We start from the raw sequence: 12,264 nt of genomic DNA, 5'->3' as shown, positions 1-12,264 counted from the left end.
CATACGATCTTAAAGATGGTCTCCTTTATTTTGTCCTAGAAGTTTTAAGTTTTGCATCTGAAATTGATTTTACATATAGTATGACTCAGTGACCTAATTTCATTTTTTTCCTGTATTATTAACCAATTATCCCAGCATCACATATTGAGAAACCCCTCCCTTTCCCCTATGTACAACGCCATCTTGGTCATGTATCAAAGTTCCATCTATCTGTGTGACTGTCTCTAACTTCCTACTCTGTTCCGTTAGTCCATCTGCCTATACCTTTGCCAATACTACACTGTTTTAATTATCAGACCTTTATATAAGTCATAATAAGGTGTTCCTCCACCTTATTTTTCTTCCTTCATTGGTTCTCTCTATTCTTGCCGTTGAGAATGGGCTTGTCAAGTATACCAACACACCTGTTGAGGTTTGGGTTGGAAATGTATTGAATCTAGGAACCAATCTGATGAGAATGGAAATATTTATGACACTGACTCTTTCCATCCATGCACATAGTCTATTTAATCTATTTTATTTAGGTTTTCTCTAATGTCTCACAAAAAGCCTTACGAAATTTCCTTTCTTTCCGAAATGTATTCCTAAATGTATTGTTGTCTTGGTGGTGACAATTACACAACAATGTGAATATATTTAATGCCACTGAACCGTATACTTAAAAATAGTCAAAAGGGAGGGCCCCTGGGTGGCTCAGTCAGTTAAGCGTCTGGTCTTTGGCTCAGGTCATGATCTCATGGTTCATGAGTTCAAGCCCCATGTTGGGCTCTGTGCTGACAGCTCAGAGTCTGGAGCCTGCTTCGGATGCTGTGTCTCCCTCTCTCTCTGCCCCTCCCCTGCTCGTACTCTCTCTCTCTCTCTCTCTCTCAGTCTCAAAAATAAATAAACATTTAAAAAATATAAAAAAATAGTTAAAATGGTAAATTATATATACATTTAACCACAATACAAAAAGATTTGCTTTTTTAAAAAATTTTCCTTTAGAGAGTGGGAGAAGGGAAAGGGAGAGAGGGAGAGATGGGGAGAGAGGGAGAGGGAGAGGGAGAGGGAGAGAGAGAGGGAGAGAATAAATGAGAATCTTAAGCAGGCTCCACACTCAATGCAAAACCCCAACGCAGAGGTCGATCCTACAACCCTGGGATCATGACCTGGGCTGAAATCAAGAGTCAGAGTCTCAACTGACTGAGCCACCCAGGCACCCCTCAAAAACATGCTTTCTAGCTCTTTGTTGCTAATATATAGATAAAGCTATTGATTTTTAATATTGATCTTATAGCCATCATACTGCTAAAATAATTATTTCTAAAATGTATCTGTTGATTACTTTCCACTTCCTATGTAGACATAAACTAGTTTGCAAATAAACAAACTTTATTTCCTCCTTTTTGATCCTTATGCTTTTAATTTCTTTTCCTTATCATACTATGCTGGTTCTGGTAAACCATTAAATAGAAGCAATGTTGGAGGGCATTCTTTTATGGCTCTTAACATTAAAAAGAATTCTTTCAACATTTCCCCATTTACGCTGATACCTTTTTTTTTTTTTTTTTTTTTTTTTTACGAGCGCACACATGAGCAGAGCAGAGGGAGAAAGAGAATCCCAAGCAGGCTCCATTGCTCAGCACAAAGCCCGATGTGGGGCTTGATCCCACGACCCTGGGATCATGATCCTAGCTGAAACTAAGAGTCAGATGCTCAACCGACTGAGCCACCCATGCACCCCTACACTGATACCTCTTGTAGAGTTTTGGCAGATAGCCTTTTTCAGCTCAAGAGAGTTTTCTTCTCTTCCTAGTATGCTGAGAGTTTTATCACAAATGAGTGGAGAATTTTATCAAATTCTTTTTCTGCATCTACTAAGATGAATATGGTTCTCCTCCTTTAATTCGTTGATGCAAATGTCATTTATAGATTTTCTACTGTGGTTCTTATAGATTTTCCTGTTGTTCCCTGGCTAAGCTTGTTTATGGCGTCCTGTCTCTTTCGTATGTTGCTGGATTTGGCTAGCTTACATTTTGATTAGAATTTTTGCATGTATGTTCATAAATGAAGCTTGTCTACAATTTCCCCCCATCCCCAACTGGTTTTTGTTATTAAGATTAAACTAGGCATACAGAATGAACTGAGGATGACTGTTTCTTTTCTCATTCTCGAGAAGAGCTGAAGACTGGAATTATCTGCCCCTTGAAAGATTATTAGAACTTACTTATGAAATTACCTGGGCCTCAAATTTTCTTTGTGAGAATTTTTTTAACTATTGTTTCAATTATCTTGATACTTACAGGGCTGTTGAGGCTTTCTTCATCTTTTAGTCAATTTTACATAAGTTACATCTTTGTGTTTGTCCATTTTGTATGTTTTCAAATTTATTGGAATAAAACAGTATTCTTTTTGTCACCAATGCAATATATGTACATTCTGTCGTTTTTCCATTCCTTATACTATTTATCCATGTCTTCTCTCTTTTCTTTATCAATCTCACCAGAAGTCTGCCCATCTTCTTAAGGTTTCAAAGAATTTTTGGCTTCGATATTCTCTACTGTGCTTTATTTCTGAATTCTGTGATTTTTGCCCTTATCTTTATTATTTTTTATTTAGATTTATGATGTTGTCTTTATAATGTCTAAAATTAAATATTTAGCACATTAATTTTCAGCCTTTCTTCTTTTCAAACAGAAGTTTTAAGGCAGTAAATTTCCCTCTAAATACTGCCTTTTGTTGCCCTCCACAAATATGGACACACAATTTTCTGATTACCATTCAGTTCTAATACTTTGACATTTACCTCCACTATGATTTCTTCTTCGACACTTTTAATTTTTTTTTTTTAAGTTTTTATGTTAACTCCAGTTAACTAAACCCCAGTTCAGGTATACAATATATTGATTCAACACTTCCATGCAATACCTGGTGTTTGACTCTTAAATTTGAGGATTTGTTATATATTGTATCTTTTTGTTATCACCATTCAATTTAACGGCAATGTAGACAGAGAATGTGGCTCTGTGATACCAATTCTGTGAATTTTGTCTTATTTTATAATGTAAGACATGACTGGCTTTATGAATATATTATATGTTCTTTAGAAGGTGTTTTCTCTAATTATTGGGTACACAGTCCTCTGTGTGATCAATTGATAAAGTGTGTCAACTTGTTTAAATGCTTTTCAAAATCAAATGCTAATTTAAAAAAATCTGTTTAGTCTATTAGTAACTGATAGAAGCATGGAAATCTCCCACTGAGACAAGGGGATTTGTAGATTCCTCATGTATCAATCTTTTTAATATATTTAGATGTTATTTTATTAAGGGCATTTAGAACTGTTCTGCCTCTCAGCTGAACTAAATAAACCTTTGCCTTCTGTCTTATGTAACTACTCTCTGTATCTATAAGAAAATTGTATATCTTTTTTCAAAATGTTTATTTTGAAGGGCGCCCTGGTGGCTCAGTCGGTTAAGCGACTAACTTCAGCGCAGGTCATGACTCGCATTTTGTGAGCTCGAGCCCCACGTTAGTCTCCGTGCTGACAGCTCGGAGCCTGGAGCCTGCTTCCGATTCTGTATCTCCCTCTCTCTCTGCCCCTCCCCTGCTCGTGCTCTGTCTCTCTTTCTCTCTCAGAAAAATAAACATTTAAAAAATAAAATAATATAAAATAAAATGTTTCTTTTGGGAGAGAGGCAGAAAGAGGGGAGAGGGAGATTCCCAAGCAGGCTCCGTGCTGTCAGTGTAGAGCCCATCATGGGGCTCAAACTCACAAACCATGAGATCATGATCTGAGCCGAAATCAAAGGTGCTTAACCGACTGAGACACACAGGTGCCCCAAGAAAATTTTTATCTTCAAGTCTATTTTAGCATATATAATATAGCTACACCACATTTCTTCTGGTTGGTATTTACATGACATTTTGTTCTTCATCCTTTTACTTTCAACCATTCCTTGTTCTTCTTATCTTTAAGTGTATCTTTCTGATAAACAGAATATAGTTGGATTTTTAGAAAATTCAATATTTTCTCTTCTAACTCTTCTAACAAGTCCAACCCATTTATATTTATTTGATTCTTGACATATTGGGACTTGGTTTACCATATTTTAAGTTTCATTTCTCTTGCTTTTTCTAAGCTGCTTGCTCAATCCATTTTTCTTCTTCCCATAGGTTTAGAATTTCCATAGTTTTACTCTTTTAGTGGTGACCTTTGAAATTTCATACTGTATATTTATCTTTAAAAAGACTAAAGTTAAATAATATCTTAATCTCATTCCCAAACTATTCAATAACCACAGAAAAATTTAACTCAAATCACTTCCAGGCTGTTATTGTCATTTACTATATTGTTGTCTACTACTACTTTAAGCCATTCAGAATGTTCTCTGACCACTGTGGAAATAAGCTAAAAGCCAATTACAAGAAGTAGAGAATGCCAACTATCTGAAAATTAAACAATATACTTATAAACAATCCATGAGTCAAAGTATAAATCACAACAGAAATTGAAAAATATTTTTGAACTGACTAGCTCCTTCTGTTCCCTATCCCTCTCTGGGAAAAGTGTAAAAAAGGAAGGTTTTTTTTTTTTGTTTTGTTTTTTTAAGTTTTGATAATACAGAGTATTGGAGACACTAATTTTGCTGAATTTCTCTCAAATGGGAGAAAACAGTTCAAACCAGACATTATTATTACTATTATTATTGATCTTAGAAGATTAAATCACAAGAATAACCACTCACAATTAGCACACACATACATGTATTCATAATTATGACTTATTAAAGTAGACATTTAATCTCTGATTCAAGCTGCATATTACAATATCCATTTCATTTGAAATCAGATACTAATTAAGAAATATAAATTGACTACTTGCAAAACATAGCTTAGCTGTAACTCATATTAACATGGATATTCCTAAAGTGTTTAAAAACTTGACCAATAGTAAGGTACTTCCCAAACTAATCTACAGATTCAACACAATCCTATCCAAATCCCATCTGCTTATTTGTGCAGAAATTGACAAGCTGATCCTAAAGTTCATACGAAAATGCAAGGGATCCAGAATAGTCTAAACAATATGGAAGAAAGCAACAAAGTTGGAAGAATCACTCTTGTTGATTTCAAAACTGACTACAATGCTACATAAACAAGGCAATCTGGTACTGGCATAAGACAGACATATAGAGCAGCGTAATAGAACTGAGACACCAGAAAGAAACCCTTACATTTACGATTAAATGACTTTTGACAAGGATGTCAAGGCAATTCAAAGGGAAATAACACTCTGTTTCAACAAACGGTTCTGGGACAACTGAATATACATATGCAAAAGAATACAGTTAGACCCTTATGCTGCATCATACACAAAAATTAAAGAAGACCTAAATGAAAAAAGACCTAAATGAAAGAGTCTAAACTATAAAATTCTTAGAAAAAAAACATACATATAAAACTTTGTGACCTTAGTTTAGGCAATAGTTTTTCAGATATGATACCAAAACATAAGCACAAAAGAAAAATAGGTGTATTAGATTTCATCAAAACTAAAAACTTTTGTGCTTCAAAACAATGAAAGGATGACCAACAGAATGGGAGAAAATATTTCAAAACCATGTATCTGACAAAGGACTTGTATCCAGAATACATGAAGAACATAACAATAAAAAACAAATGCCCCAATTTAAAAATGGGCAAAGAATTTGAATAGTTAGTTATCCAAAGAATACTGATGGCCCATAGGCCCATGAAAAGATGTTCATCATCACGTCATTAGTCATTAGGGAAATGCAAATGATAACCACACTACTTACTTCAAACCAACTAGAATAGTGGGTCAAAAAAGACAGACAATAGTTTTAGTGATAGCAAGGAGGGGGAGAAATTGGAACTTTCCTGCACTGCTGGCAGCAAGATAGTGTAGTCACTTTGAAAAGTTTGGTAGTTCCTCAATAAAAGGAAGCATAAAGTCACTGTATGACCCAGTGATTCCACTATACACCCAAGAGAAATGAAAACATGGGTTCACACAAAAACTTGTACACAAACGTTCACAGCAGCAATATTCATAATAGCCCATAAGGGAAAACAACCCAGACGTCCATCAACTGATAAATAAATGAACAAGGTAAGGTATATCCGCCCGATGGAATACTCTTCAGCCTACATTTCTACAAAGCAACGAAGTATTGATACATGCTACAACGTGAATGAACCCTGAAAACATTATAAGTGAAATAAGCCATTCACAAAACACCACTAACTGTACGATTCCACTTCTATAAAATGCCCAGAATAGGCAAATCCATAGAGACAGAAAGTAGTTCAGTGGTTGCCAGGGCTGGGGGGAGGAGGAAACGGGCAGAGACTGCAAATAGGTAGGGGATCTCTTTGGGGATAATGAAAATGTTCTAAAGCAAGACAGTGGTGTTGGTTGCACAACTATGTAAATATACTAAAAACCACTGAGTTGCACACTTTCAAGTGGTAAATTTTATAGTATATGAATTATATCTCAATGAAACTATTATTAAAAATGGGGGGGAAACTTGACTGGTAATATGAGTCCACCTACTTCATTTAGAGTTAGATCCCTTATTTTAAGAATTCTTTGGTTATTTTATTCCGGTCACACTTGACTTTAAATACACTGAAAAGGGGTGCCTGGGTGGCTCAGTTGGTTAAGCATCCGACTTTGACTTAGGTCATGATCTGGCAGTTCATGAGTTTGAGCCCCGCGTCGGGCTCTGTGCTGACAGCTCAGAGCCTGCAGCCTGCTTCAAATTCTGTCTCCCCCTCTCTCTGCCCCTCCCATGCTCATGCTCTGTCTCTCTCTGTCTCTCGATAATCAATAAACGTTAAAAAAAATTTTAATACACTGAAAAATAACTATCTGAATCAGAAAGAATGCATATAGCACGCTTGCAGGTCTAGGATGATCTGGGATGGAAAATCTCCTGACTAGACTATAAGCTGCTGCTATATAGAACAGTCTTATTCATCTCTGTATCCCCAGCACCTCAAAGAAGCCCTGTTTCATTTTGTAACTGAATGAACACTACTGGACCAAATGCAAGACTTCCTTAGTCTCATCAGAACAATGTGTGTGTCCCTTTGCCTTTCAAAAGAAAGGCAAAGGGAAGAGAATGCGTTGTTTTTGTTTTTGTTGTTTTTCCTTATTGGGGCTGGGGAGGAGCTAACATTGCACGCTGCCTTTCATTTTCTTACTCACCTGCCTTTGCTGAAGAGGGACGAGACAGTTTCTGGCTATAGATGTGTGCAGCACTTTGGAAAGAGGAAAAGGGGCCAATGGTGTAACTGCCTGATCGACAGCGGGGCAGGCCAGCCGGGCTTGGTACGTTCTGTGTCCCAGGATGCACGAAGGGAGAAGCATTGTCAGGGACTGTGCTCAGTACAATTGTTGGCTGGTGAGACACGCTGGGGATAGCTGGAGGAATCTGACATAAAGAAGAATGATGGCCAGGCCCCGGTGAGAGGTCAGAGGTCGTAACAATAGATGACAAGTGGGTATTGGGAATTTTCTGCAGAAGAGTAGCAGCAGGACCAGAGAAAGAAGCAGAGGAAGAATTGGTATAGACTAATTTAGCCTCTTGTTCTGCTGAAGTGGTAAATCCTATTAAAACAAAAACAAAACAAAACAGATCATTTTAGGAAAAACTGACATAACCTCTATACAACATGAAGTAAGCATTTTTAAACATCAAAATAATCTTAGTGTGAAACAGAAATCATGAAAGATAGAGACTTTAATGAGTGTTCATCATGAACTTAGTGAATTTTGCCTACCGAGACAACCTGTCAACAGAAACAGTTTATTTTTAGTCCTTTCGAAAAGCTGGAGTCGAGACCGCCTCCATCAACCAGAGCAGGCATTTTGCACATGCTAGGGCATTAGGACAAAGTTTCTGGTAGTGACAGCTAACTCTTCTCCCTCTGCCTTTCACCCTTCACGGGCGGGGGGGGGGGGGGGGGGGGGGGGGCGGGGGGGGGGAGTGCTCTGAATTTCTAAACATTAAGAAAATGAAAAGTTCTTCAGAAGGAAAACAGGTTATCAATAAATACGAGGACATTCTAATGGAAGACAAAGAACGCACAAAAGAACTTCTGTGGGGTAATGCCTCATGCTTTAGCCTCATTAGCTATCTGACGACTCTTTTTCTCCTCTTTTAGGGATTGATCAGAGAGCGGCAAATCTATGTAGGTTTGAAGTCACTCACGAGATAATTTATCAGAGTGAATTTCTGTTGCCTGCTGCTGTTTGGGTTGCTTTATTTTCACTTCTTCCGTTGTCTCATGGTGATCTGAAACAGAAAATAAATCCTGATCAAATGCTTTCTATATAACTGTGCTTCCAAAATATAACACAACTAAATAATCAATCCCAGGGAAAACTGCACATGTCGCCACACTTTCCCAAAGCCGGCCACATCCATAGTCCTGCTGAGGGGGCAACCAACCAAAAGATTCCCAACCATCCCCAACCCCAAGCTCCAGCTAACCAAACCAGGGAAAGAAAGATACTTAAACCCAGGGCAGCCATCCATGGATGCTAACAAGCTAGGACATGCCTTCTGGGGGGGGGGGGGGGGGGGGAGGGGGGGGGAGGCGGAGGGGGCGGGGAAGGTATGAGCAGTCAGATGCCTCTGCCAGGAATTCAAACTAGGGAAACTAAGAAACCAAGCTGGCTGGCGGTACGCACTGGAGCAAAGAAGTCATCATACATACGGAGCAGGGCAACTACCAAGAGACAGAAAGAACAGCCCCTGTATCGTATCTGTGGGCATGATACCTGGAAACTACAATAGCTCTGTATCTTAAAGAAAACTCCTTGGTTTTACTTGAGCAAGCTGAGTGAGCTCACCTGAGATAGGGTGATCAGTATATTCAATGACAAAATCACTCTAATAAAATAAATCTCCACTCTAATAAATCTTTTTTTTTTTTTTTCTACCACAGAATTTTGAAACAGGACAGCTGGGGCTAACCATATACTTGGGGAAATATTCCAAAATCTTTCTCAAGGGCTAATTCATACAAAAGCTTAAGAGAGGCCATTTTGCAGATCATCTTTCAGAATGAAAGGATAAGGACATATGAATTATTTGCTGCCTATCACCACCAGCAGCGGTAACACCGTCACACGTTGTGTTTGCTCATGTTTGTAATCAGTCTGGATACTATCAGATGTCATCATGTTGTTTCCTTGATGGAGGCCTTCCTACTGCCTCTCTCGTTATTCTTGATAGGGACAGATCTTCTTATGTAGAGACAGTCCTTAACACATGAACCCCAGAATTTCCAGGGGCCCATTTGTACAAACAGACACCATTGAGAACATGTTGTTAGGGCTTCCCCACTACTGTCAGGGGAGAAGTTACTACTGAATGCCAGTGTAGGCCCTCAGCTCTCCAGGTTAACACACTTTTCTCTACCCCAACTCATTACAAGGACTCCTCGGCCTCTTCAGGCTCCCTTTCTCAACATTGTTCTAGGAGGAGCTTTTCAAAGCTTCCACCAGCCTTCTTCCTACATGTACTCACCCAACTCCATCCACTAGACAATAAACCTTATGAAGTCAACGTACCATGGCAGTCTGATCACTGGACAGACACCTAGCAACTATCACAATGTCTGACACACAGCAGGTGGTCGGGAAAAATGTGTAGAAGGAATGAAGAACAGATGAATAAACTAGCTTTAGAACTTAGATAAGCTAGGAAAGCTCAAAGAAGAGGGCTGGGCTGGGGACTTCTAGAAATATCGTTCCATTATACAGTGAGCTCAATATAAATAGGCTTTTGCAGACTAGCCTCTGAACCAAAATAGTTTTTAAAACATTAACAGTTTCTTTGGGAACACTCTACATTAGAAATGACCGATTATCCCGGCTATTTCCACCATAGACTGTGGTAGTCTTAACAGCAGGGAATGAGTCGCTGTCTTTTAATCTAGTGCTTAGCACTGACAGGAATTGGTGTAGATTTCCTTCGTCTTACATTTCCATCTAGATTTTAAATGGATCTTACTTTAAGGTGCAGAGCTTTATTTATAACAGAACATCATTGCTATTTTTTTTTTCTTTATCACATGACACGAGCTAGATAGTTGGGTTCACATTAATTCCAAAATCCCCAATCATGGAATTCCCTAGCAGTGAGCTCTTTTAGAAATGGATGGGAACATTCTGGGTTATCACAGTGACTGAAGAAAGCTAATAGCATTTAGGATGTGGGATTAAGGTTATTAGACATCCCACCAGGTACAGAACAGTCGCACACGACAAAAAATCCTTCTATCTCAAATGCCATTGCTGATGAGCTAGAGGAAGCAAAAAGTGTAACAAGAGTGGGAAATAACCATTAGGAAAGACAGAAGAGCACAGATTAAGAGCACAAGCTTTCAGCTGGGCAGACAAAAGTTCAAATTCTTGTCCCACTGCACTGTAAAAGGTACCTTTAAGCAAGTTACTCAGTCTCTTTCAGCTTCTGTTTTCTCATTTGTCAAGAAGTTGAAAACTAGCACCCACTCCATATGGTTTTTTGAAAATAAAAGTCAGATCACATCCAACAGATTATAGTAATATGAGCGTTCACTAAATGTTAGCAATTATAAGTTTCTCTTGAAAAGCTCTCTGCTGTTAATTTTCATGAAAAAAAAAAATCAGACCAGGTCCCTCTTCCACTGTGAGGACAAAAATGCAATGCCTCCTCACCCCCCATTCCCACACTGCAAAATTTCACCATCTTGGAGTCTGTCAGTGTTTAGGCAGCGCATTATTCTTGGCTCTCCTTTGCAGATCTCATTTTTTCACTCGTTCTTCTTATTTTTCATTAATCAACCATCATACTTACCACCCTTTGCCCTGCTATCAGAATAACTGTTGCTGTTTTTAGAACTTTTTGAGTGAGTCCCCAGGAAGACACTTGCAGACTTGTTTTTTTGGGTATAAAAAGTCAACACCTCCTCCAGTTCAGCCTCACTGAAATGAGGAGAGAAAGTATGGTCAGAACAGGAAGCTCTTCTGGAAAATCTTTCCACCAGATTTTATTATGGAAATGGAGTCAGCTGGAGAAGGGGAAAATAAAAAGTATGAGCAGAAAACTCCCTATTAATAGATGGTTAAATAGGAATACAAACAAAGCAATCTAAAAAATTTAAAGCATGATAAGGCTTTATTCATTCCAAAGTGAATTTTCTAGATGCACCGTCCAATATGGTAGCCACTAGGCATATAGGACTATTTAAATTTAAATGAATTAAAAGTAAGTACATTTAAAAATTCTTCTCAGACCAGCTGCATTTCACGTACTCAGTAGCTACAACACAGAAGGTTCTACTGGCAGCCATGTTCTCTATCAGAGGTCAACAAACTACACACTACAAACAACAAGGGGGGTCAAACCCGAGGAGCAACCTGTTTTTGTACGGTTCCTCACTAAAAATGGTTTTTATATTTTTAAAGAAGACTGCTATAATGACCACATATATCCCACAAAGTCTGAAATATTATCTGGTCCTTCACGGTTTGCCCACCCCACTTCCAGATAACTGAAGCGTATTCACTAAAGGAGTCGCTTGTCATTTTAATTATCTGTGTCAGAAATAAGACCTACCAGCATAACCATGGAAGAGCTCCCTAACCATCTAGTCCATGAAGGAAACTGAAGTACATGGTTCTAGGTCACTTCAAATATTGAAACTACCTGTCCTTTATGAACATCCACAAAATGGGAAGTATAAAGAATTTGATGAGGGCCCACGGGATTCTCCCAGTAAACATATTAGACATGGATTTTTAACACCTGTGGCAGCTTCTCAATGGCCCTTTGTATTTTTTTTCCCGGAGCCTGGCTATGTTCCAGATAAGTGGTCTTTAAATAGGCAAACTATTCCAGCATTATCACAAGGAACCTATATCCCATCTTCAGAATACATTGTAATGACCTAGGAAACCTAGGAACCCATTTCTAAGAATCTCAGAGTAAACCCCAAGGTCTCAAAGTGGAGAAGGTGAAGGGCCACAAGGCAAGTACCTCAGTAACTATGACAGATCTACCGCTGAGGTTACAAATGGGGCGAATGCCTCTGTATGTCCACGTGCTTTCTTTGGCCCTTCACAGAGAGGGGAAGGGGAAGGGGAAGGGGCAGGTTAAGGCTGATCAAAACACAAACTGCTTGATATCACCTCTCTTACCCTTTGCCCACTTCATAATTTATGTTTCCTTGCCTGACTCCTGCAGGTATCTGGATTTACCA

At 38.5% G+C, this 12,264-nt stretch overlaps 1 protein-coding gene across 20 annotated transcripts in view; it reads right to left on the bottom strand.

The window, feature by feature from the left end:
• TTLL5 (tubulin tyrosine ligase like 5) overlaps nt 1–12,264 on the bottom strand; it is a 285,367-nt gene that overhangs the window by 158,331 nt on the left and 114,772 nt on the right. For all 20 annotated transcript variants that reach the window (XM_045060268.1, XM_045060271.1, XM_045060262.1 and 17 more), the window contains 3 exons: nt 10,860–10,987; nt 8,226–8,309; nt 7,220–7,621 (listed from right to left, as the gene is read on the bottom strand). In XM_045060268.1, coding sequence (XP_044916203.1) covers nt 7,220–7,621; nt 8,226–8,309; nt 10,860–10,987 — 614 coding nt within the window. The remainder of the gene's footprint in view (nt 1–7,219; nt 7,622–8,225; nt 8,310–10,859; nt 10,988–12,264) is intronic.

This window comes from Felis catus, chromosome B3 (genome assembly GCF_018350175.1).
Source record: "Felis catus isolate Fca126 chromosome B3, F.catus_Fca126_mat1.0, whole genome shotgun sequence".
Taxonomy (NCBI): Eukaryota; Metazoa; Chordata; class Mammalia; order Carnivora; family Felidae; genus Felis; species Felis catus.
Note: the sequence above shows the minus strand (reverse complement) of the source record. Positions and strands in the feature narration are given on the sequence as shown.